This window comes from Mya arenaria, chromosome 14 (assembly GCF_026914265.1).
Source record: "Mya arenaria isolate MELC-2E11 chromosome 14, ASM2691426v1".
Taxonomy (NCBI): Eukaryota; Metazoa; Mollusca; class Bivalvia; order Myida; family Myidae; genus Mya; species Mya arenaria.
Genome location: NC_069135.1, coordinates 36,113,175 through 36,140,023, shown reverse-complemented (window position 1 = coordinate 36,140,023; position 26,849 = coordinate 36,113,175). Strand labels below are relative to the sequence as shown.

The window sequence follows — 26,849 nt, the reverse complement described above, 5'->3', positions numbered from 1 at the left end:
TCCGGCAAGCCTCGAGAGTCAATTTTGTTTGATACTGGCCGAGGTGTTCCGATTAGCGAGTAACCCGTATAACAGGTTACGGAATTACCCGAATGAAATTCCGATATATTTCGGATGCTGAACTACTTTCATATCCTGTGATTTATTGGTTAATTTCACTATGGAAACTGCCCGGCCTTCACTACGAGATTAGACCCGTCCCGAACTGCCGTACGACCGGGATATTTATTAATAGTGCTGTATTACAGAGATAAAGCAATTTACAAGATTACGTAATATATGTGAAGCATTTTGACAGAAAATTGTTTCATCATATCAACATACGAGAGAATAAAAAGCTTTAGGACTTTTTTTAAGAAAATAATTAAACCTTTGTGTTTTTTTTCTTATGGAATTCAGTTAAAAATGGATTTACTTTTATTTGATTAAAATAATAGTGACAAACGGTTAGTCTGTTTCAATACGCTACTTTTAGATGAAAAAGGTTACCATGGATCCAACAATAGAGAATCACCAAATGAATTTATTTACAAGTGACGATAAGGCAAACTTTTCCCGCTTGGGGGATAACCGTTTGAGTCCGGGTATTGAGACTAGGGACGTCGGAACGAGCTCAGAGTTCGGCTACAACAGTCAAAGGACCCCGCTTGCCTCCAAGCCACCAATTTCGCAAAATCAACCGCCGATGAAATCCATGGAGACGATGCTCTCTTCCGTGGCGCCTCCTGAGCAGCGTGACTTATGGAACGGCAAGATAGAGTTCATTTTGTCTTGCGTAGGACAGTGTATAGGACTTGGGAATGTCACACGGTTTCCGTACCTTTGTTACAAGAATGGCGGCGGTAAGAATCTTAACAGGCAGTAATAACAACTTTCAAATGAATTTGATATACAGTCGAACCCCGTTGGCTCGAACTCCCAGGGACCGGCGAAATATACATCGAGCCTCGGAAAATTCGAGCCAAGCGGGAATGCTTACCTTCAGTATAATGATCCAGTTCGAGCCAACGAGGAATTCGAGACAAGCGAGTTCGAGCCAACAAGGTTCGACTGTATAAATATAATAACTGTATATACATACTTCTGTGAATACGCACCGTAAGAGATTTTTAGTTTTAATATCCATACATCTTGCATATAAACAACAGTAAAACATATAACAATTTTTATAATTTAAATATAAAAACATAAGTTGTAAAATGTTCTCCCGCTTGGTCCTATTTTCGGAGGTTTTCCAACGTGGTCTCTTGTCGACGTAAAACATGTATCTGCGGTTGTGAAAATCAGAATAATATTCGCATGTTAAATATGGAAAACGGTATGCATAGTTATGAAGTCTCACCCCTTTCCCGATCCTTTACCTGTAATTCGAAATTGGATCAAGTTCAACTGACAATGTTATTTCTATGTATGTACTTTAAATGAACACAATTTTAGTCTGTATACACTTACAAGTACATATCTTATTATTGGTGTTCGGCAGGGGGCGTTTCTGGCCCTCTTACTTTACCTGACGATGTGTTTGCCGGTGTAACATCATTGGTTTATGCTCATGGACCTCAGGCATTAAAGCATATGTGATAAACTATGAAACATTACATTTTACCCAGTTGAAAATGTAGCCCCCAGGGTCATTTTTTAGTGATAATTCGATACGTTTAAAAATGACCTACCGTTAATTCATGACCTTTCCTCTTGTAATATTTTGGCCCTCGTTTAAAACTGATCAACAGTAATTGTATGGAAACAACTTCTAGACTAACATTTTTTGTAATATTCAGGAACGTGTCGGTAATAATTTTAAATTGGTGATACCGTGCAGGGTGAAAATACTACTTGTTTGCTAAACCAAGGACAATAACTCTGCTGATACTTGTCTGATATTGAAATCAATCTATTGCTGCTAATTAACTGACATTGGTACCCACCATTACATGACAAAGGTACTAAAGGGACTAGACACTAGATGATAATATTGCAAGAAGAAAAGAGAAATGTCAAAAACTTATATAATATTGACATCGTAGTATACAACGCATTAAATTTTAATCTTTATTACTGATGTATCATATTGCTTACAAGACATGTATCTTTTGATTCTTTGCGCATTTTTACAATTCATATAGCGTCTGTATAATTATCAGATATGATTTAAACCGGGAAACCATTATGCGCTCTTTTTTAAACGGTGAAACAAAGATGAGGCAGCAAAATAATCGTTGCTTTTATTATTTTAATAATGTAAAATGATGTATAATCGGTCTTGTACTTGCTCGCATTGACAATTCTAGGATTGTTTTGAGGATAAAATATACTTGCCGAATTTGGGACAATCTGGTGTCTTACCCCTTTAAAAATAGTGTGAAAGCTTATTTGTACGGACGCGTATATCGTTTATGCTGATGATATGGCGAGATTTACCACTGAGAGCAAATATGTGCATCTGAACGCAAATTGCCCAATTGGGGTAAATAAATTTACCCTCGGCGGTACGTTGGTAAATTTGCCCACATCGGTAAATGTTCGGCATATAAACGCGATATTAGTTTGGTTCCCATTGTTTTATTTTGGAAAATGAGGAACAAAATCGTAAGATAATGGGTATAACAGAGTTTTCGAGGTAATCGGTTAACACCTTATTATGTCAATGTATATTAAACGTCTTTTATTAAACTGATATCATAGCTGCAATCAATTTCCTTCAATGGAATGGAACGCTATTAGCCATAAATAAAACATCAAGTTTCGAACATAAATATGAAAAACTGCGATCTAAAATTTTGACAGCAGTCTTATTTGGTTGCAATCACCAACAAGACATTGTTGACATGGTAGTTATTCTGGCTATTTTTAAAACATATTCAATATTAATACAGACATTTCCTGAAAAAGCCAATCCGTTTTGATAAGAAATCTGATAAAATCTGCTTCCGTAAAATTTGCTCAACTCCTAATAACAGCTACACATGTTGCAACGGATGTATGTACATATTATGCTTGCTGAATATTGAAACTCAGAAATAAATTATATGAATTCTTTAAACATTTTTTTTTGTTTTGGTCCTTCAAACGACTTTTGCTCTGTGAAAGGCCCTAAAAAAGCTCAACTTTTACAAATTCTGCAAATTTTGCTATAAAATGCATAGACAATGTATTGTACAACATTGATATCAGACCACGTGTGACAATAGGGCACGAAATTTATCCTGGACACACCTTCCCATGGTGCTCTATACTATATGTGAAGTTCAATCAAAATTCAAGTCATAGCTTGAACATACAGAGGGACGGACAGTGTATTCCAAAACTACTATATACCTCACCGTTGTTATATAGATATGCCGAGTAGTTTAACTGGGAACCGATTCTGTTACATATCAATGGCATTGTTATTTTTGAAAGACATTTTTTTTCAATAAAAGCATTTTGACGATCATTTTTACAAATTTAAAAATATAATAAAAAAATCTTCTTTTTTTTCATTTCTTAAGAAAACACATGTTCCAGGATATAAACATCTGAGGAAATAATTATGACATTAAGAATTTGCCTACATCTAAAAGTGTAGATCTTGCGGGGCTTATCTGTAGTGATATATTGTTTCCTTGCCTGAACCGATTTTATCACAGTAATTGGTGTAATCTTATACCGTGAAGGTTTTATTCTCCGATTTCAGGACATTTTTTTTTTGGTGCCCTTTGGCGTAGCCGTACATTTAAACCTGCAACTTCTCTTTAATAATTATAATTAAAAAAAAAATATAATAATAATAATAATAATAATGATAATAATAATAATAATAATAATAATAATAATAATAATAATAATAATAATGATAATAATAATAATAACATTAATAATAATAATAATAATAATAATAATAATAATAATAATAATAATAATAATTAAAATAATAATAATAATAATAATAATAATAATAATAATAATAATAATAATAATAATAATTAAAATAATATTAATAATAATAAAACTAATAAGGCGCTGGTTCCTCCTTGGGAGGAGGGGGGGGGGGTATCTTCTATTGGTCTACTTCTATCTTTAACGTTCATCTTAAATTTTAGAATTACTCCACAACTGATAAAAACAGACTGACCAAACAGTGAATAGTTTTCAATAGCTGTTGTTATCAAAAGCTAGCCTTAACATTTTGTCGGGGTCAATTTTCAAAATTGTAAAATGACCCTAGTGGTCAATACACAACGGGGTCAATAATGAATGTTACAGTTGTATCCCTATGTCCGAAAATATATCATTATAATGTCAATGTTTATCTTTTTATTGGTGTTATAATATAATTTACATTCGTTGACAGGGGCGTTTCTGATCCCGTACCTACTGACGATGTGCTTTGCCGGTATCCCCATGTACTTCATGGAGCTCGCCCTCGGCCAGTGGCTCAGCATCGGAGGAATCGGAGTGTGGAAAATAACACCGGCGTTTAAAGGTAATTGCATTCTACATATAATATAGTTGTGCACGTGTGATAACGTTTGTTTTTATTAGGTAAAGAGAAATATGTGATGCAACTGTATAAACTTGTACAGCGATATATGTATTTTAAATGAGTCTCTCACCAAATTTACGTGTTTTTATACAGGTCTTCTAATTCTATAAGATAAAATATTATTTGATTTTCCTTTCGTGCTTTTATATATTATGGCCATCTTATTTTTCATATCATGTGTCTGTCCAAATTGACTTTTTTAACTTAGGTCTACTAATTCTAAAATAGAAAAAACATGACTTTCTTTTCGTTCTTCATATAACATAGCCATTGTTTGTCATATCCTGTGTTTTCCAAATGTACTTGTTTAATCAATGTCTACTAATTCTATAAGATAAATCAGTATTTGATTTCATGTAACATAGCCTGTTTGCTTATCATATCCTGCGTCTGTTTACTTGTTATAATAAAGGTCAACTAATTCTATAAAATAAAACATTATTTGATTTTCTTTTCGCGCTTTCATATATCATGGCCATCGTGTGTATCATGTCCTGTTTTTGTCCAAATTTATTTGTTTTAATAAAGGTCAACTAATTCTATAAGATAAACATTATTTGATTTTCTCTTTGTTCTTCATATAACATGGCCATTTTGTTTATCATGTCCTGTATTTGTCCAAATTTACTTGTTTTTATAAAGGTCTACTCATTCTATAAGATAAAACATTATTTGATTTTCTTTTCGTTTTTTTTTCCATATAACATGGCCATCTTGTTTATCATGTCCCCGTTTCCAGACTTGTTTTTAATATATACGGACGCGTTGGTCTATTAGACAAAACCATTAAGTGATATAATAATTGATTTCGAAGTGTATGGGGTACATTTTTTATGTATTGTCATGGTGTGTGTACGCAGGAGGGCTGATATGCAAATGTCACCATTAGCGCTTACGTGCTTTATGGCCTCCTGCATTCATACAGGATGGTCAAGCACACCACTAAGGCCAATCCTTAAACAAAGGTCGTTTTCTGTTTCTAGTATGACTAACGTTCTAAAGCAAATCATTCTCGTACACCAGAATGCGATGCTATACTAGATTTATCATTATTAAACCTTTGATGAATGAGAATGCAGAAAATAGAAGAAGTAATCCGAACAAGGATTTAATTTTGTGTAAGGTTTAATACAGTCGAAACCCTTTGGCTCGAACTCGCTTGGCTCGAATTCCTCGTTTGCTCCAACTAGATGTAAATGGCCGATTCTGTATACTGAAGTTAAACATTTCCGCTTGGCTCGAATTTTCCGAGGCTTGAGGTATTTTCGCAGTTCCCTGGGAGTTCGAGCTAACGGGGTTCGACTGTATATACTTCCATGTGTAGTGGACAAAAGCATGTGAGGACCGATAAGAATCGAGTATAATTCTAGTCTCTGTCAAAGCACTTCTAATAATGTATTTTAAAGATGCACTCTTACTCCCAAATAAGGTTTACCAAAATTATTATTTTTGTTTTAATATTCCAAAAAGGATGAATAAATGTCGAAAACAATGGTTCTTATGAAGGATACCGAGTTTAAATTGAGAGAAATGTGCATAAAACACATTATTTCTACCTTATGAGACATTAGCTGATCACAGTAAATCTTTTATTTCATTCACCAATCATTTAATATTTTTGCCTTTTGAACTTTCAAATACACAGTGTTATCAGTAATTAATATTTTTCATAAATGCATTAAGAAGAGTAAGTAGTTAAAGAGTTGTCAGTCAAAATGTATGTCTGTTATACATGTGAATATTTGATTTTGCATGAGAGAGCCACTTTAACAAGGCCTTACCTAGCCCACAGACACTAAGATCAAAGTCCCAGATTCACTCAAAGGGACACACAACGCCACCAGAGAACAAACACATATCACATTTATAAGATTACGAGACGAATTTTGATACAAAGACATCAAAGACGCGTCTGAATAGGTTTTAGTTTGAAAATATATATTTTATCAACATTGGAAACATGCATCCCTCAAGACGTTTGGGCCCATGTGAGTTTGGTTTGTGGTTAGTGGTCACCAAGCCGGACAAGTGGTTTTTCAACGGTTACTCTGGTTTCCCCGACAGCACAAGACCACAATCTCGCGCGACATAGTGCCAAAGAGAGTGACTTAGTATAAGTTATCATAACTTTCTTCACAATCGTTGTAAAATATACAATGTTTAAACAACTAAGATGTCTTTATTCTGCGACTAATACAAATGTACGGTCTACCGCCTTTCAACACCAAGTGAAAACAATTCACTGGGTGCCAAAACCGGTTCTGAAACCTCGCATTATCCTACATTTATCAATAAAAGCAATGTCTAATCGAAGCAGCATCAAAGTGAAAAAAGCAAAACAATCATAGTAACAAATACAGTAGTTGCAAGTACATTACGGCCAGATAAATCGCACTGCTTAGACACGCTTATAAGCACGCCTTGTGCTTAGTAACTGTGTCAAAATATAGGCAAATGCAGTGATAGTCATAAAACGAAAAGTTAGCTGAAATAAGTGTGCGGTGTGTGTATACCACATGAAATGCTAGGTCGGAAGGCACATTTTGCTTCGAATGATGACTTAAAACGAAGATGACTTTTCTTTTTCTCCACCATTTTAATTGGAACAAAGGGCAGTCTATGCTGCTTAATGAGCCCCGCCTTCGCTTTATTACCAAAGTTTGATTAGGTGGTTAGTTTCCTCAAACTCTTCGACAAACCTGTTTTCAATATAATGTTCTGACAGTGCTGCATCAGGCGGCGGTTTTGTGAAAAGGTTTGTTGAAGTGTTTTAAGAAACTAAACACTTTAGTAACAGACTGAATGCGGGAATATGTAAGCGGCGTAGACTGTGCCATGTTTTATTTAATATGGTGAATAAATAGTAAAACTGTCTTTGTTAAAGGTCTTCATTTGAAGCAAAATATTGCCTTCTGACGTAGCCGTTATTTATCACGTGGTATACACATACTTAGTGTGGGATGGATTGTTTTAATAAAGTAGTTGGGATTGAGTAATTCTCGTGTCAGTTATTCACTTGTTTTAATATATATGAACGCATAGGGTTTCTGTTTATATTAGAAAAACATTGCTTGATACAATCGTTCTATATGAATTTGTAAACTGAGATATTTGCAAAGGGCACGGTACTACCGACTTGTGAACCTGACGACATTTTTCTCAAAATCATTTAGAACTACATTTCTCTGTAAAAACACTAGAAAACAGACTAACGCTGTTCGAAATCTGGCCACAATTTCTCAAAAATTCTTAAGCGTAACTCACTTAAATAGTTCATCTCATTTAGCATAATTACTGACGTTAATAGGATTTCATAAACAATTAGAATATAACGCAATCTATGCCAAATCAAAAATAGCGTGCTGAGCTTGATCCTGTTATAAGGGACTTAAGATGTTTCGAGAAATTGGGGCCTTATTTCACCGAATTATTTTATGAAATAAGTATGTTGGTATTAATTGATGGTTAAATTTTTAATAATTATAATTTTAGAGTAAGACATATATAAAGAAATATTCAATTATATATATGAGTTCCAAACCTGTACATAATTATTTTATGGACATACGTATGCTTATGTGTATAAAGAACGCCCGGTTATAAAGATAATGAATCCATAGAGCGCATCTTGGCAGATTTGATCAGATTTGCATGTAAAATTATGTTACTACAAACAAATGTGATCAAATCCTTACTAGTTATTAATCAGTGATAAAAGTTAGTTAATTCCACTTTAAAGGCCTAGTTTAAGGAATGTTTGCCATGATAATCCCCTGCTGTGCATCTCCTGTTAATTGCACTGGTGTCCCAGTAGGGGCCAAATTCCTGTGTATTTGTCTCACTAATACATATAAAACAATTTGCATAGCTGATGTATTTATCAATTAGACCAAATGGAAATAAATAATAAACAAATAAGAGTGATAAGTTTTTAAATAGTTATATAACATATAAATTTAAATCCATTTTAATTGCATGGTCACCATTGTTATATAAAAAACCATCCTGGTTAAATTATATTAATGGATTGTTATATATCAAATGACTCTTATTCTTATTCAAAGGCATTGTAATAATGATATAATTATCATTTGAAAACAACAACAAAAACAACTAAAAGACAAAATATATTGTCCATTTCGATAATAAAACCTCTATAACTGCACAGCTGGACACTCAGATCGGAGATCTGATAAGCAACCCAAGTCAATTAAGATAAAGATCAATACACAGAAGTTGTGTACTATACACGATTTTTTTTATTTATTTATTATATATATATATATATATATATTTTTTATTTTTTTATTATTTTTTTTTTTTGGGGGGGGGGTTCACTTATAGAAAGCTTAAACTAGGCCTTTAACATAATTTTAATATTAGTTAATGAAAGGTTCTATGTTATATGTATTAAAACAGAAACAGCCGATGCAGTAATTTTAACGTCGTATATAATTGGTTAAATAATCTCGCGTTGATTTAATTAGAACACAACTTAGGTATACAAAATAACGTTGTAACCCCATATGAACGACCATTTTTAAGTCCCATGCGTAAGATGTTCTATCCTGACGAAGTTCGAGTGACACCGAGATCGCACTATTTACTGTGGTGTTGTTGCTCTAAAACTGTCAGCTCTGACCAAATTCACCAAATGTCCTCCCCTTGAACGTAGCAATTCTTATTCACAAACTTTTCCAACTGTTGTCACTATGATTATATGAATAATTACATGCATATATTTTACTCCGGTTGTGTTTCATCCTTGCAGCTGTCTTTATATTTAGCAAACAATTACCAAACATAATAGCAACATTCTCGTATACCAGAGTGATGATGATATGCGCACCACAGAAATATCATTATCAAAGCTCTGATGAATAGACAGTGGTGATTATGTGGGGGCCATTTATCTCTATCTTCGAAAAGCATTTGACTTAGTTGACCATGAAATACTCTTACACAAACTTAAACTTTATCACTTCATAGAAAGGTCTATGAAGTTATTTAGGTCCTATCTTACTAACAGGATGCAATTTGTGAAAGGGAACAACATTAATTCTGAGAAAATGAAAACTAGGTCGGGTTTCCCTCAAGGATCAATACTCGGTCCCTTACTTTTTCTAATATACATCAATGATATGCCTTTAATTTCTTCCAACTCATGTATTGACTTATATGCAGATGATTCCACGTTATACAAAATAGGTCCAAGTATATTGAGCATTCAATCAGATCTACAAAAAAGTCTTAATAGCGTGAACTGTTGGTGTAAGACAAATAATATGTCAATCCATCCATCAAAAACCAAATGTATGATTCTATGTACTAATTATAAGGCAAAAATGCATTGTAACTTGAACTATCAATAGATGGATTGTCAGTAGAAAACGTGAAATGTCAAAAGGTCCTCGGGGTGCATGTTGATCAGACATTGTCATGGCATACACATGTTAAGACTGTAGTGAATAAGTTTAATTCAAAATTGGCAATTCTAAGAAGAATAGCATATCATCTAACAGATGAGATGAAATTATTGTATTATAATGCATATAATTATCATGTCAAACATTGAGTACTGTTGTAGTGTCTGGGGACTAACACATTCCTCAGATACCACAAAAATCACTAATATTCAGAAAAGAGCGATTAAGCTAATAATGAAGTCGGGAACTAGCCATTGTGGAAACATATTCAAACAGTCAGGGTTGCTATCTTTTGAAGACAGGTGCTATTATCATCTTTCATTACTTGTTTTCAAAAGCATGAAATGTTTGACTCCTTCGTACTTCACAGAATTGTTAACATTTGCCAAAAATGAGCACTATAGCTTGCGTTCTTCAGAAAACAAGGATATTTTTGTTGTAAAACCTAGAACAAACTATATCAAAACTACATTTGCCTATAAAGCAATGAAAATTTGAAATTCTCTTCCTACATACATTTAATGTCAAGATAAGCTACCAGCCTTTAAACATGCATTAAAAGGCTACTTATTGGCAGAATAATTTTATCACATGAAAAAAAATCTTGACACTTTATTTAATTCACATTATAATAAATACATGTAGTTCATTGTACTACCAAATATGTAAATGTTGAAAATATATTGATTGAATGTGGTTTTACCGAATATATCTACATTACTTACAGTATGAACTTATTGTAATTTATAATCATTTTATTAAACTAAGTTGTGTTTGTCGAAGAAATGTATGATAGTGATAGTGTGATTGTATGTTTTGTATGTTGCTTAATATGTAACTTAGTATATGTGTTTTTGTAATACTTTTTGTGTGAAGGCCATGCTGGAAATAAGTAGTATGTCTGTAATGATTGTACACTTAGTATGTAACCTTCGTTAAATAAAGTTGTTGTTATTATAATTATTATTATTATTATTATTATTATTATTATTATTATTATTATTGTTGTTATTGTTATTATTATGAATGAGAATGAATTGCAACGATTATAGACTTTTAAAATTGCTCTAGTTTGATTGCTTGCCAAACTGCAGCATTCATTTTGTTCGTGACGAAATTGCCAAGTTCGACTGTTTCGTTTATCATGATAATGTTAAAATTCAAATTGCTCAATATTTACAACAGTCCTACCTAATGCATTATTGTTTAATAATTTCCCAATCAAAGTAGAGGGCGCTCCAAGCAAGTGAATTATTCCATTCGCGGAATTATTGTTTCAATAAAAAAGACAAGGCTAATGTATGTAATATATTTTGGATGCAGGCGTAGGTTACGCAGCCGCAGTGATGGCAGCGTGGCTGAACATATTCTACATCGTGATCCTGGCCTGGGGCCTGTTCTACCTGTTTTCGAGCTTCCGGGCAGCGCTCCCTTGGGCCTCGTGCGATAATTGGTGGAACACCCAGACGTGCATGTCCAACTATGACCGAGATCATATCCCCTTCCGATGCACGAATAAGACATTTGTGTTTGAGGTATTTACAGTGGTTTGCAGATCTATTAAAGCTGCACTCTCACAGATTGGCCATTTTAACAACTTTTTTATTTTTTGTCTTGTCTTGGAAAGAGCAAATTTTTGCGTAAATATCTGCACACCAATGATATAAGATTGCTCGTATCGTATTTATTCATATTTCCGTTCGAAAATTAATGTTTTATGGCTTAAACCGTTACTAACGGTTTAAGAAAATGCATAAAATATCAAGTTTTGTTTTTATATATAAAAATCTGCGATCTGATTTTTTTATCAGCAGTCTTATATAACTGGTTTCCATGGATTTTCTCAAAAATTGGCTCGTTCCAAGACAAAAAATAAAAAAGTTGTCAAAACGTTCAATCTGTGCAGCTTTCAATCCAATCAGACGCTTTTGTGAAGTTTTGAAAGAGGCTAAGTGGTGGTATTCAATACTCAACTGAAGTAAATCTTATGGTCATGCATCATTGACTTTATTTACTCAATTGGTCAGTTACTATTGACAAATAATCCGATTAGCTACATCGTTCTTAGATCCAGTTAAGATCAATATTGAATACCAGCCCAGGTATTTAGTACGCGTTTGTGGTGGAAGCAGGCATTCCTCTGTATGGTGAGAAGTCAGGGTCTTTGTATTTTGGGTTTGAAACTATTAATGTTTTACTACACTGACTGTTAAAGGGGCTAGACACCAGATTGTCTCAAAATCGGCAAATACATTATTTCCACAAAACAAGCATAGAATTGCCAAAAAAAGCTAGTATTAGGCCGATAATACACCAATTTTCTAATTAAAACAATATTGTGTTGTTGAGTTTTGAAAAGAGCGCACAATGGTCTCCCAGTTTATAGTGTTTATATTTAGTGTGTGAACGTCACGTGATTAGTATAGATACATATACCGGCCCCATTTTTAAATTTACTGGGATTTTCGTGGCCCAGTTAATTTCGATTTGGAAAATATACACAAAAACCGCGAAAGTAAGTAGAGTATTGTGTTGTACACAACGATATTAATTTTATGTAACTTTTTGACAATTTTCGAGTATTCTTTCCTTTATTCAAATGCACAAAACCGCGAAAGCGATGGGGTACACCAGTAAGTAAGAGTATTGTGTTTTACACAACGATATCAATTTAATGTAAGGTTTTTTTTTACATTTTTTGTTGTTGTTTTTTCTTGCAACTGTATCATCTGGTGTCTAGTCCCTTTAACACTATTTCTCCATGTTCTGTGTGTACTTAAGTTTCAAATATTGGCTTGCTCTTGTTGACATGTATGACTATGCTTTCCACACAGATCCTATTTGCAAAGTAAATGGCCTGGAACAACATAAGCGCAGTGTGGGGTCTGATTTTTGACAAAACGTAGAAAACACACTCCACAGTTTTCTTTTTGTTATTGCACTTGTAAATTATTTCATAACAGCTCAACTGAAACAGCTCAACTGCAAGGGCGTTGTTTCTGACTGTGTACACAAAATGTAGAAAACATGCTCCACAGTTTCTATTTGCCATTGTTCTTGTTAATAATTGTGTTACACCACTTGAAATCTTTCTCAGCGAGAGGCAAGGGCATTGAGTCCGATTTCTAAAATAGGTATGAAGAAGACTGTTCATTTCAACTCTGTTTCATTATGCGCGTCTTCTTTCAGGTGAACAAAACCGACTATTCAAATATATCGCTAATGTATGGAAATGTAAGTGAGTTTTCCTGCAAGCAGTACTACGATGGCACCAAGTACACATCGCCTGTCCGTGAATTCTGGGAGTAAGTAGTGTATTCGGAACTCCTTGCCATTTTCCGTCGAAAACAACCTCGGATGTATGCCGGTACATCAGTAGAAGTAGTGCATTTTTTTAAATAATAGATTAATTAATTGCAGTGTTCTAACGTGTGTTGTGTCGCACTAAGTCTAAATTGATTGCCATTGAAGTGTATTATTGCATAAATACTTATGATTCCAAAGAGTAAAGTCATTAAGCTTAACTGCTTAATTGAAACTACTACGCGATCTACTTGCAGCATAGTGAAACGTACAGATTTCTGACATTGTCAGAGGTTGTTTTCGATGAAAAATGGCCGAGGTGTTCTGAATGTAAGTAGTGAAGTTAGGAACAGGGAGAGTCGTTAGCATTCAGACATTTAAACAGGTCGCCAAGTAAACAGAACTAGCAACAACCAATGACCATAAAGTTCATATTTTTGGTTATTGAGATCTCCCTTGCCAACGAAAGGCATTAGAGCGTCAAGATACATGATTCAGGACTCAATTTTCTTCATTTAAATTCAGATAAATAATAATTTACTAACACTAGCCCAATGAGCAGCTCTTCTGTACAAACAAGAATTATTTTTTTTTATCCTAAACCTGTCTTTTATGGCCAAAATACCCAATATATTTACTATTTTATGCCAAAGTGTTATTTTTAAATAACTTGTCCGCTCACAGTCCGTTAAATACGGATCATGTATCGTTATACAAATCAGTTTTAAGGTTTAGTGGCCTGTTTCAAATAAGTCGTAGTGTTTTCGTTGTTTTATTTTATATTTGAGTGAATTGAACTTCTCTCAGAATTAAAGATGAATATTGATAGGTGTGACGTTCTAGCATAAGAATGTTAGATATTTGAAGTTACGAATTCCTTTATTAAAACAGACCCAAGGTAAGTATTGCAAGTCATTCGCTCTTGCACCGGATGTATTGAAAAAATAGTATTGTTGTTTTTTCACAACTAATAACTTTGTACTTTATAGACAGTACAAATAAAATATTTATGAAAAAAGAATATTTCAATATTTTTCACATGTTTTGCATCGTAGTTTTTAGTTAGGAATTATACGGGTTTTTGTGTGGGTTTTCTTTTACTTGAGTTTCAAATAATCCGGTACCAGTGGTCATTCGTTGTCATCGTCAACAATTGTTTCGAACATATCGTTCTATATTTTACCGCACCAATTCCATTTTTCCCTTTAAATAACATCCGGATGCAGGATTCGTACTCCCTTTATGGCTTTTGTGAAGCAATACGCTTGTCGAAAAAAAATGGCCTAATTAACAGTCATTGTACAGGAATGTAACTGATGCAAGTCATTACCAAAAAAAGGTCCAACCTGGATAAAGTGGCCACCTGTTTTAAGCAGCCACTTCGACCTTTTCCCCAGTGTGACCACTTACATGTAATACAGGCTTGACTGTAGTTGTTAAAGCCGCCGAGGAATCAGGATTGTTCTATCTATACATTGGTTACATAAAAGAAACCCCCAAAATATCGTCAGAAATGTGCTCACCGAATGGCTATAACCCAATTGCGAGGGTAAATAAGCTTGCATCCCACCCCTTCAACCCCCTGGTCCGAAATATATAGACACATTTTGACAGTTGTTAAGTTCATTATAATACGCAGATAATCTTGATATGTGGCATGTGTTGCAGACGTTACGTGCTGCAGATTTCGTCCGGTATAGACGAGCCGGGCGCTATACGGTGGCAGCTCGCACTTTGTCTAGCGGCGGTCTGGATCATGTGCTACTTCTGTATCTGGAAAGGAATCAAATGGACAGGAAAGGTGATTTGCGGATACATTAATGCCAACTACTAAGTTAATAGGAAACGATGCTGATGTAAAGTTGATTAAGAAAGAGATAAAGCAAACATAAGCAAAGATACATTAAGAACACATAAAACATAAGTGTTGTAATAAGTGGACAAACCAAAGTCTATACTTGTATGTTACGATTATAAGATATACAGTCGAAACCCGTTGGCTCGAACTCGTTTGGCTCGATTACCTCGTTGGCTCGAACTGGATGTAAAGAACCGAACTCTTTATACTAATTGTAAGCATTCCCGCTTGGCTCGAACTCCCCGTGGCTCAAGGTCCCTGGGAGTTCGACACAACAGGTTTTGACTGTAGTTACTTTAATTTTTAATTATTCAAAACGATATCGATACATGCCTGGATATGGTATATGCATTGCATTTAACTTTTAAGTGCATTGACACCCTTCCACAATAAAGGATCAGCCTAAGCGGAGCCTTATGGTGATTCATTTGACACGATTGATATACGATAACTTTCATTGTTTTCTCCACCAACAGGTCGTATACGTGACCGCGGTGTTTCCCTACATCCTAATGTCAATACTGCTTATACGAGGTGTGACCCTCCCCGGGGCCATGGACGGCATCAAGTTCTACCTACTTCCAGACTTCGAGAAGATCAAGAACTCAAGTGTAAGTGTTGGCTAATTATCTTTGATTTATATGATCAGAACCGAGCATCGTGTCCTACTTTTCCCTACGTAACCGACAACCAGTAAACATAATTCTATAAACATAACAATGCTGAAATTATTTGGAAACGTTATTAATTGTTGTAAGTGCGACTTCACCTTTATTCGTTTTCATTAAAGAACGATTTTTTGAAGGCAAATTTAAGTAGCCACTTATTTGATCGAGCCCACAGACTCAATATGTTAGAGGCGAGCACCTATACAACTAGTTCATTCCCACCTTCAAATATAGTCTTCTTGACAAAGCCGGAGAAGTGGGTGTCCACCATGAACTCGGTTTACTTGGTTAGAATGATACCACATTCTAGCGTAACACCATTATCATGAAAGTAATTAGGGACCTGTTGTTATAACATATTTTATAATCGTTGCAAAATTAATAAGATGTTAAAGTTAAATTGTGGTTATTCCCTTTTAGGTATGGATCGACGCGGTCACTCAAATCTTCTTCTCCTACGGGCTCGGCTTAGGTTCGCTGATCGCACTTGGTAGCTACAACAAGTTCCACAACAACATCTACAAGTATATAGTGTTTTTTCCGTTCCCTTTCGTATAGTTCAATTTATTTACATCTTCTTATTTCTTGCGAATGAAAATCACCTCCTACGGGCTCGGCTTAGGTTCGCTGATCGCACTACAACAAGTTCCACAACAACATCTACAAGTATATTGTGTTTTTCCCATTTCCTCTCGTATATTTTAGGTCATTCACACCTTATTATTTCGAGCGAATAAAAGTCGCCAATGAAATTTCTTTTTTTTACGGGCTCGACCTAGGGTCGATGGTCGCACTAAATAGTTACAACATGTTCTGGACAAAACAACATCTACATATTTATAGAGTTTATTCCGTTCCATTTCGTATATGTCAGGTGAATCACACCTTCTTATTTCGTGCGAATGAAAGTCGCCAATGAAATTTCTTCTCTGACGGGCTCGACCTAGGGTCGCTGGTCGCTCTTAGTAGCTACAACAAGTTCAGAAACAACATCTACAAGTATATAGTGGGTTTTTTTCTCGACCCCTTTCGTATAGATCAGGTTATTCACATCTTATTTCGTACGAATAAAAATCCCCAATATGTTTTCTTCTCCGACGGGCTCGGCCTTGGGTCGCTAGTCGCTCTTGGTAGCTACAATACGTTCAGAAACAACATCTACACGTATATAGTGTTTTTCCCCGATCCCTTTCGTATAGGTTCGTGTTTCGTGCGAATGAAAATCCCTAATAAGTTTTTTTTTCTCTGACGGGCTCGGCCTCGGGTCGCTGGTCGCCCTTGGTTGCTAAAACACGTTCAGAAACAACATCTACAAGTATATAGAGGGGGCGGGGGGGGGGGGGGTCCGATCCCTTTCGTATAGGTCCGGTTATTCACATCTTCATATGTTGTGCAATGAAAAACCCCAATGTATTTTCTTCTCCCACGGGCTGGGCTTAGGGTCGCTGATCGCACTTGGTAGTTTCAACATGTTCCGAGCCCAAATTTATCATTTCATTGTGTTTTTCCGTTCCCTTTCGCATAGATCAGGTTATTCACGTCGGATTTCGTGCGAATGAAAATCCCTAATATTTTTTTATTCTCCTACGTGCTCGGACTAGTGTCACTGATCGTACTTTGTTGCTACAACATTTTCCACAACAGCATATACAATTACCTTGCGTTTTTCCGTCCCCTTTCGTTAATTTCAGGTTATTCACATCTAAATGAATGCTGATGAAAATCGCCAATGAATTTACTTCTACTAAAGGATCGTTGTTCTTTGTAGCTTGAACAAGTTCCACACCAACATATACAATAGTCATGTTCATTGAGTCATGTTCATTGTATTTTCCTTTCCCTTCCATATATGTTATTTTCATCTTTTAGTTTCGTGCGAATGAAACTCCTCAATGAATTGTATTCTCCTAAGGGCTCGGCTAGGGGTTGGTGGTCTTAGTTGGTAGCTACAACAAGTTCCGCAACATCCTCTTTAAGTATATAGTGGTTTTCGGTTCCCTTTCGTCACGGTCGGGTTATTCACATCTTACTATTTCGTGTGAATGAAAATCCCCAATGAGTCTTCTTCTCCTACGGGCTCGACCTAGGGTCGCTGGTCTCACTTGGTAGCCACAACATTTTCCAAAACAACATCTACAATTACAAAGTGTTTTGTTTTGTTCCCTTTCGTAAAGGTCAGGTTATTTACAACTTCTTATATCGTGCGAATGAAAATCGCCAATGAATTTTCGCTAAGTATTTTCATCCCATGGGCTCGGTATTGGATCGATGGCCGGACCTTGTAGCTACAACAAGTTCCACACAAACATTTAAAATTGATTTGTGACTTTCCATTCCCTTTCATAAATTTTAGGTTATTGACGTCTTCCTATATTGTGCTTATGAAAACCGTTCATGAGTTTCCTTCACCAAAAGACTCGGCCGTTTTTGGCAGATTTAATGCGTTCAACAAAAACTCCCATATGTTCATAAAAAAATTGTTCTCTTTCGTTAATGTCAGGTAATTCAAATCATCTAACAAATCGAACCGTTAACCAACCTCTTGAACATTCAAAGTGTACGTCGTTCTCTCATTTCCTTAATACCTGGTGTACAGGTATGACCGTTTCAAATATCACACGGTTTAATCATTAAATATTGGCACCCGGACATAATGTCCAAATATCATACGTGCGGAACACATTATTAGTGGGACTTATCAATTATCGTTGCTTGTATTAGAGATACATAGCACTCGACCGACGATGACTTTCATATAAGAAACCGGGTTGCCAATTCATTTTTCCATCCCACCTTTACACTTTTACTGAGCATGAACTTTCTACAGGTATTATCTCTTGTGTATGTACGAATCATTGATACGCTTCCTTTTCATGATTTTACAAGTTAAAATATTTAAAACAGAACGCGTAGCAAGACGAACAAATGTATGCTCCAAAGTAAAGAAATACTTCGAACGCTTGATGTCAAAATTGTTGTTAATTGTTCAACATTTTAGAAAACAAATACGCCGCTTTATTACTTTGTCGAATAGTGAATGACAACGTTGCTAATAAGTCGTTGTGTTTATCGATAACCATCAAAAGTTCCTCAACCGTGTTCGCGTTTGCCTCCCTTTAAAACATTAAAATATGTTATTTTGTTGTAACACGACCGATGATCTAGCAAATGTCCACGAGGACGTGAATATAATCCACGCTTGTACTACCCTGATAAAAAAACTCACGGTCGACGGCTTAATATTGTTGATATAATTTTACCAGTTATTTTATATTGGTTTAATGGTTTCTGATTTCATTGACCTAGATAAAGACTGAACAATCGTACAATAAAATTATTTTAGACATACTTACTGTATACTTATCACCTTTGTAATGATCTTTAAATTTCAGAGATGCTGTGTGTATTTCAATTCTGAATAGCTGTACCAGCCTGTTTGCCGGGTTCGTTATATTCTCTGTCATCGGATTCATGGCACGAGAACAAGGACTTCCGGTCAGCGAGGTTGCCGCTTCTGGTGCGTATCATTATTTATTTCGTGTTTACTTTTGTCTAGATTTTATGTTATTATTTTACGAGTATTGTTAGTTGTTAGCGCACTCATATCTCAGCTAGAAAACCTGGGTTCGATTCCCGGCCTGGGGGCATGTGAGTTTGGCTGGTGGTCACCAAGCCGAACAAATGGGGTTCCTCCGGGTACTCCGGTTTCCCCTTTAACACAAGACAACATTCTCGCATAACATGTTGCCCACGAGCGTGATTAATACGTATAATGTTCTAATAACTTGTTTCACAGTCGTTGTAAAATACATAGGTTTGAAATATATAATTTTGACAGATATTGAATGTTCTGGGCTTAACTTGCAGGTCCAGGACTGACCTTCCTGGCTTACCCGAGCGCAATGGTGCAGCTGCCCATCTCGCCCCTCTGGTCCGTTCTTTTCTTCCTCATGCTCCTCATGTTGGGACTAGACAGTCAGGTAACAAATTACAGTTCACCCAGTATAATTAAGAGTTTACAAAAAATAATTTGAACAGAATAATGCAGTACAAAGATTACGTGGCGGAAATTTCCAACCTGAATTAAGTGGCCATCTGTCGAAAGCAACCACTTTGACCTTCTCCTATAGGTGGCCACTTAATCCAGGTTTGACTCTTGTCTGTAGAGGATAATCTTTATAGGAAAAGGACTTGTCACCATAGTATCGAAAAAAACTTGTAGTTCCAGATTTTCGTGCTAACTCGGGCGGTCTGTTGAAATAAATGCCCCAGATTTGCACAAAAAACAGAGCTTTTGTGAAAGTGTTTGTGATATTTTTCCTTTTTAGAATTGCAAGCATATGACCATCCATTTTTCGTTGTTGTTGTTTTTTAGTTTGTGACAATGGAGGGGTTCTTCACTGCTCTGATTGATGAGTTCCCGTCCCTGTTCTCCAAGAGGCGCGAGATCTTTATCGGTGTCGTCTGCTTCATGTCTTATATCGTGGGGCTGTCCTGCGTCACTGAGGTGTGGCTGCTGTCTCTAATATAATTAAATGCATGACATCAATTATTCATTTCATGATTGAGTTTCAAATTTCCGTTCATATCATGTGTTTTTGTTAATTTCTCTAAACGGAAACTTGCCAATAATAAAACTCCATTATGGCATATAAATTATTTGCCAACAATGTTTATATATAGAGATTATACATTATACATTTAACAAGTTTTTGGATGCCTTAGACGTATGTGCAATCCCATTAACTAGCAAATATACTTTCTATGACCATTTTGATTATTCTAAAAGGAATAGGAAAAAACAGTTAAATCGAAAGAAAACAGTATTAATTTGAATGCTGATATGTTGACACAACTTATAAATAAGATGACTAAAACGTTTTACAAAGCAGACTATTCTAAAAAGGTACAAAGCATGGCAAGGGAAACAATTTACTATGGAGTTCATGTTATAGTTAGATTTAAATTTTAAAACCTGTTCCAGGGTGGTATGTACATGTACCAGCTGTTTGACTTTTACGCGGCCAGCGGCCTCTGTCTTCTCCTCCTCATCTTCTTTGAGTGCATCGCTGTCGCTTGGGGCTACGGTACTTAAAACTATTCAGTTTATTGCAATTTTTCCTTCATCTATTTCGTGTTGTTCTTTACTCAAATTACCACATTCGCTCCGTATGTTTAGCTTTTGAAATGATCTGTTTTATTCCGTGTTTAAGCCATAACAATTCGGTTTATGGGACAGCGTTTGATTATAAGAGTACCGATGAGTCTCTATAGCTCTTTTATTATATAATTAGATGTCTTTTAACACTCTTTATTTATTCGTTTTTCATTCGTTTTACGAAGTCCTATTTTGGAAGACAAATTTTACCTAAAATGAATGGAACCAAATTTCCACATAAAGATATTTGTTAAGTACATTTTGGAAGAACTAAAAATAAAATGAGGCTTTACACTGTTCAGCCAATTTTGTTATCATTTGAAATGAAAAACAATATAAGTATCGCTAAAGACCTTAGTTCTACAGTGAGTAAAGCACGCAATAAAATTGATAGTAAATAATGACTTTGTATGTGGTGTTTGTATTTGTGTTGGTGGTGACTTTAGCACATCGTCGTTAGAACCCTTGCCATCTGGCCTCAATTTCTCGAAACTTCTTAAGCTTAACAGGCTTAAGTCGCTTATTTCAATTAGCCAAAAAACATACTGAAAATGGATTTTGATAAATGAAAAATGGTTTATTCTGTTAATCATACAGATTTTTCCTACATAATTTCTAAAAATTCTTGAAGAAGTAAATATAACACATGTTATAGAACAACAAAAATAGTGAGATTAGCTTAATCCTGTTATAAGGGACTTAAGAAGTTTCGAGAAATTGGGGCCAGGCTCTAATCAGGGTTTATATCTTTATTATTTTTTCGACTTCTTGGCTTGTCCCTGTAGTTTCCATTGTATTATTGTTTTCAGGTATAAACCGTTTCTATGAAAACCTCCATTCGATGTTGGGTTATTACCCAAGCGCATTCTGGAAGTTCACGTGGGTGATCGGCACACCAGGAATTACTATGGTGAGTAAAATATGAAGATTACCAAGTAGCGAACTATTTTAAATTACGTACCAATTAAAATTGGCAATGAATTGAATATATATGAATTGAATATATTAATCGAGCATTTTCTAAAGATAAAAACTCTTCGTTCAGTCTAAATATTGACACAAAATCATATTCCAACGAAGGGTTTTAGGAACAAGCATATATATTATCAATGTCATGATCTCATGTGTGTGATTGAATATAATAGTGTTTATTTGTTTATTGTACTTCACAAACGATACTACATGTTCTTGACTTGATTGTTAACGTTCAAGTTTGATTTATCAATTGCGTTAAATTGATTTAGAAATGATGGCTTAAATATTCGTAGAAAGACAGAAAAGTGAGTATTTCCAATATGTGCCATGATGCTATGGCAAAATAGAAACGAAAATTAAAACAAAATTCATCTTAACATTTTTTCAAAACAACACATTTCCTAAATTTTACTTAAAACATTTGCGAAAAAATGCCAAATGCTCTAAATTCCTGCCTGAAAATGTATCCTTTCTTCAGTGCTACAAAGTTTAATCAAAGAATGAATGCTTTTCTCTCAATGCCTCTATCAAAAATGAGTACTTGTAAATTAAATGACAAAATACTCAAATAAGGTATCAAACGGCATTATACCAGTATATATTATTTTCCTTGAATAAAAATCTTCTAAAAACCAAAAAAAGCTAGGCGATCCTTCAGTTAGCAAACTTTTAGTAAAATGGTCGTTAAGGTCCAAACAATGTTACAATAATTAATACTAGTAATATGGTGCAGTTTTACTCCCTTGTGGAGCTTCATTAATTTCATACTTACACGTTTGTAGTTATGAGACTTTGAACTCGCCTTGTAGTAGACATACACTAGTAAATCGCATGCACTGAGTAAAACATGTTTTTTTGTTGTTTTTTTTAAATCTTGAATTTTTGTGGGGGGTTTTATATTGAATGTAGAATATATCTTAGAACAATATGTCTCTAATAACAGGAATAGCCATATAGATTTTATACAATTTGGGATATAAGTCGGGATAGCTGTTGTTCTATGCAGCCTCGATTGGTCAAAATATTAAAACAATCATATAATCTACGTTATCAACATATTTTTTAAATCTTACTGACACATTTACATACCTCATATCCCTGTTTTCCGACTTTCCATGCTATATTAATTAAACGCAAGAAATTTGGTGCATAAATTCCTTGACATGTCCGGTAGTCTGCCAGTAGGAAGGAGGGAACCACACTTACGTACATCTTTAATAACCGCAGCTACGCTAGCAATGTCTTTACATACGATTCAAAGTAGACTATGCATTAATGCAGCGTTGACAGTCGACAAATTTCGAGGTGAACATGAAATCCTACCTGCATACATACGTTATCCATTGAAACAATAATTTTCTAAATATTTTCTGAGCTACTTTTGAAAAATGCGATGACTCTCGCGCATGCTCAGTATCAATCAGTAAACTACTCCTGCGGTATTTATTTTTTTTATTTTACATCAACTATATTCAGTTTTATTTGCTATGTTTACATTGAACCAATGATTTTCTTTCTATATCCGGAGCTACCTTTGAAAAATGCTGTGACTCTCGCATGCTCAGTATTACTCTAAACTACTCCTGCAGTATATTCTTTCATTTTACTTTAACAATGCTCAGTTTTGTTTGTTTGTTTTACTGTGTTTACTTTGACATAACATTTCAATATCATTAACTGTTACTTTCTTCATGGTAGATGTATAAAAGAATGACCTGTCTATCTGCTTTGCTTCCTAATGTTTCAGGGCGTGTTTCTTTTCTACACGGTCAAGTTTGAGCCTGTGACCTACCTCAGCTACAAGTACCCGGGCTGGGCTCATGGCATCGGTGTTATGATGGCGCTGTCCTCGGTCGGGCTCATACCTATCTACATGGTGTACATCTTTCTAAAGACGCCTGGAACATATACTGAGGTTGTTATATAACTGTTAGTTCCGTAATTTACGTATCTTTTTGTCTTAAATCTCTCCAATAAAATCTACGTGTAGTTTTCATTCGGAATAAACGTGATTTTATTTAGTTTGGCTGTGATTCTTATGAACATGTATATCAACAGTAGCATTTAATGTGTACAAGGTTATTTGGTGCGTTTATATCTTTTCAACGGTTGGCAAAACTGTATAAATAGCAAATTTAAATAAACCCTTATATTGAAGTGTAATGAAAACTACGTGCATGGACGAGGAAAGCAGTGATATGTTGATCTTGATTTAAGGCAAAAAAAATAATCCAAAATAGGCAATCAACTAAACACACAGGGCGACTTACACGTTTGACATATTAAATCATATATTATCAATTCATTTGGAGGGATTCATGCTATGTAAAACACTTTCAGCGGTGCAAGACCATCTTCCGGCCCGATATCAAACTACCGGGGGAGCGACCAGACGCACCTCCGCCGTACTCTGAGGTTACTATGCACGTGCTTAGAGACGCGGCCGTCTAGATTGAAGGCGACGCGGTATTGAGGTGATTGTGAGTTGTGGGGATTCTTCAGATGAAACAGCTTGATAGCTTGCAGTTTTTTGTTTGCTATGCGGCTCGGACAAAGGGTGTGTTGTTGAACCAAGGCCGTGAACATTTGACAGTAATGGGAACGAGAGTGCGCAAATTAGGACACACGTTGTGTTTTTAGAGCAAGAACGGGATATCAAGAAAAATAACTTTTCATATAGTTTATCCTTAAACAAATATGTTGTGTGTATATAGCGGAAAAGATGCATGTACAGTAGTCTTAAACTTAAGAATATGGCTTCAATTTCTCGAAATATCTCCTGTAACATGACTAAGCTAAGGTCACTACGTTTTTATATTTTGATTTCGTTCTAATATTTATTTTTACAATCTTTGTATTCGGACTTTGATATTGAATAATCGTATGATTAACACGATAAGCCAATCTGTATTTGGTCAAATGAAATAAGCTTGTTATCTTAAGAAGTTTCGAGACTTTGTGTTATACGATCTAACTATTATGTTGTTACTCATAGACTTGTAGTGTATTCAAAAAGAAATATTTGCAATTGGAGTTAAAACATAGTAATAAAATATATTGTAAACTATGTATATGTTACCTTTGTATCCTTGAAATGAGCTTAATCACCAGCACACGGGTATACATTACCTTTATATTAAAATAAATCATCCTCACAGATACCGTCCTATACTCGTCCGACTACCGCAAGAGAGTTGGCGCGAGGTCTGTCGGGTAAATGGTTGCAACACAGCTGCAAATATCGTGTCAAAAAAACTCTCCAGACAGTGGGTAAATACCCTTTCATAAAACGTTCCCGACTGCGAGTTAATATTCTTGTTGTACAACAGTTTGACTACTAAAAATATCAGGGGACATAGGGAATACAGAGGATATATTAAAAAAACACATGAAATTCTATCATTTAAAAACTTAATTAATAAAGTACATATCAATTACAAATTAAGCGCTATAAATAAGGTAACAGAAGTCGTTAGGTTATATTAAATATAATAATAAACATTTGGTATAAGGCTCTTTAACAATCAAACAACACACCAGAGACAGTGTCAAGTGCCATTGCCTATAAACTAAACCAATATCATAATAAACGGCACATGGGTCTTTAAAAATCAAAGGACACAAATAGCATTTACAAGTGCATTTGCTTATAAACTTAACCTAGAAACAGTTAAATGGCACAAGGGTCTTTAACAAGTAAACAATAAAAGAGACGGTGTCAAGTGAAATTGCCTATAAACTTAACCAAGAAACTGTTATATGGCACAAGAGTCTTTAACAAGTAAACAATAAAAGAGACGGTATCAAGTGAAATTGCCTATAAACTTAACCAAGAAACTGTTATATGGCACAAGAGTCTTTAACAAGTAAACAATAAAAGAGACGGTATCAAGTGAAATTGCCTATAAACTTACCCAAGAAACTGTGAGCAATAATTGACGAAATATGTTTGTAGTAAAAGGATAAATGTTCAAGGTCTAAAAACATAACAATTTGTAAGAAGTTCTCGGAATATCTCCGATTCATTTAGCAAACAAAACACTGTAAAGTTAAAAAGGTTTAAAGATGTCACATTGGTCCTTTAAAATGAGTTACTTTCACAATAAGTTAAAAAAAAGGTCTTAAAAAATGAAATGCATGCGAAAATAGTGAATGCTTCACGAAGTGGTATACATTGCCAAAAAACAAGAGAGAGAGAGAGAGAGAGAGAGAGAGAGAGGAGGGAGGGAGCGAGAGAGAGAGACTTATGTGCAAGCTTTCAAAGCCGAAAATACTTGATTGATATGTTATATTAGTTTTTGTCAATTTTGTATGTATATTAAACCTTTCAAAATATACCAAATTCATGTGGGGCTACCATCTATCCACAATTGACATATTTTTGGGCCCTATACTTCCGATGACGAGACTTACATTTTTATTTTTGGAATTGCAATATACAATATACGATAATGTTAACACTATAATTAACACGATATCTTTGGGCAAATTTTCTTGCAAACATGTGTCCCGTACCTCTATACCAAGATTCATCCAAGAACTCTACCAGCGACAATGAAATTTATACCCTTCTCCGAAGTCAGCTACAATAAAATGTATAGCCTTCTCCAAATTCAGCTACTAATATCAAATGTATAGCCTTCTCCAAATTCAGCTAATATAAAAATATATAGCCTTCTCCAAAGTCAGCTACTATAAAATGTATTGCCTTCTCGAAAGTACTATAAAATGTATAACCTTCTCCAAACGTCCATGTTACCAAGGTTATTAAAACCTGTGTAAGTTAACCAAGTGATAAATTACGTAATTCAATTATGAAACAAAGGGCAGACGTTGCCGCTCAAAAAGTACCGCTTTTGTTTTATTACCGGAGTTTGATTACATGATTAGTTTCCTCAAATACTTTGACAAACCTGTTGGCAAAATAATGGTTTGA

The 26,849-nt window shown here is 34.9% G+C and overlaps 1 protein-coding gene across 1 annotated transcript; it reads left to right on the top strand.

Moving 5' to 3' along the window:
* Positions 1–190: 190 nt before the first annotated feature.
* Positions 191–24,971, top strand: LOC128218534 (sodium- and chloride-dependent GABA transporter 1-like). Its single transcript, XM_052926220.1, has 14 exons — positions 191–842; positions 4,334–4,465; positions 11,275–11,486; positions 13,141–13,256; positions 14,923–15,055; positions 15,589–15,723; positions 16,201–16,304; positions 19,173–19,297; positions 19,648–19,760; positions 20,156–20,287; positions 20,765–20,867; positions 21,748–21,848; positions 23,661–23,828; positions 24,254–24,971. Exons 1-14 carry the CDS (start codon positions 476–478, stop codon positions 24,362–24,364), a joined length of 2,052 nt encoding a protein of 683 aa, XP_052782180.1. The 5' UTR covers positions 191–475; the 3' UTR covers positions 24,365–24,971.
* Positions 24,972–26,849: the final 1,878 nt, after the last annotated feature.

Coding starts and splice junctions, on each gene's coding strand:
- LOC128218534 (XM_052926220.1), top strand. CDS start 476: ATGAAAAAGGTTACCATGGATCCAACAATAGAGAATCACCAAATGAAT. Junction 16,305..19,172: donor TTCCACAACAACATCTACAA/GTATATAGTGTT, acceptor TTTAAATTTCAG/AGATGCTGTGTGTATTTCAA. Junction 20,868..21,747: donor CGCTGTCGCTTGGGGCTACG/GTACTTAAAACT, acceptor TATTGTTTTCAG/GTATAAACCGTTTCTATGAA.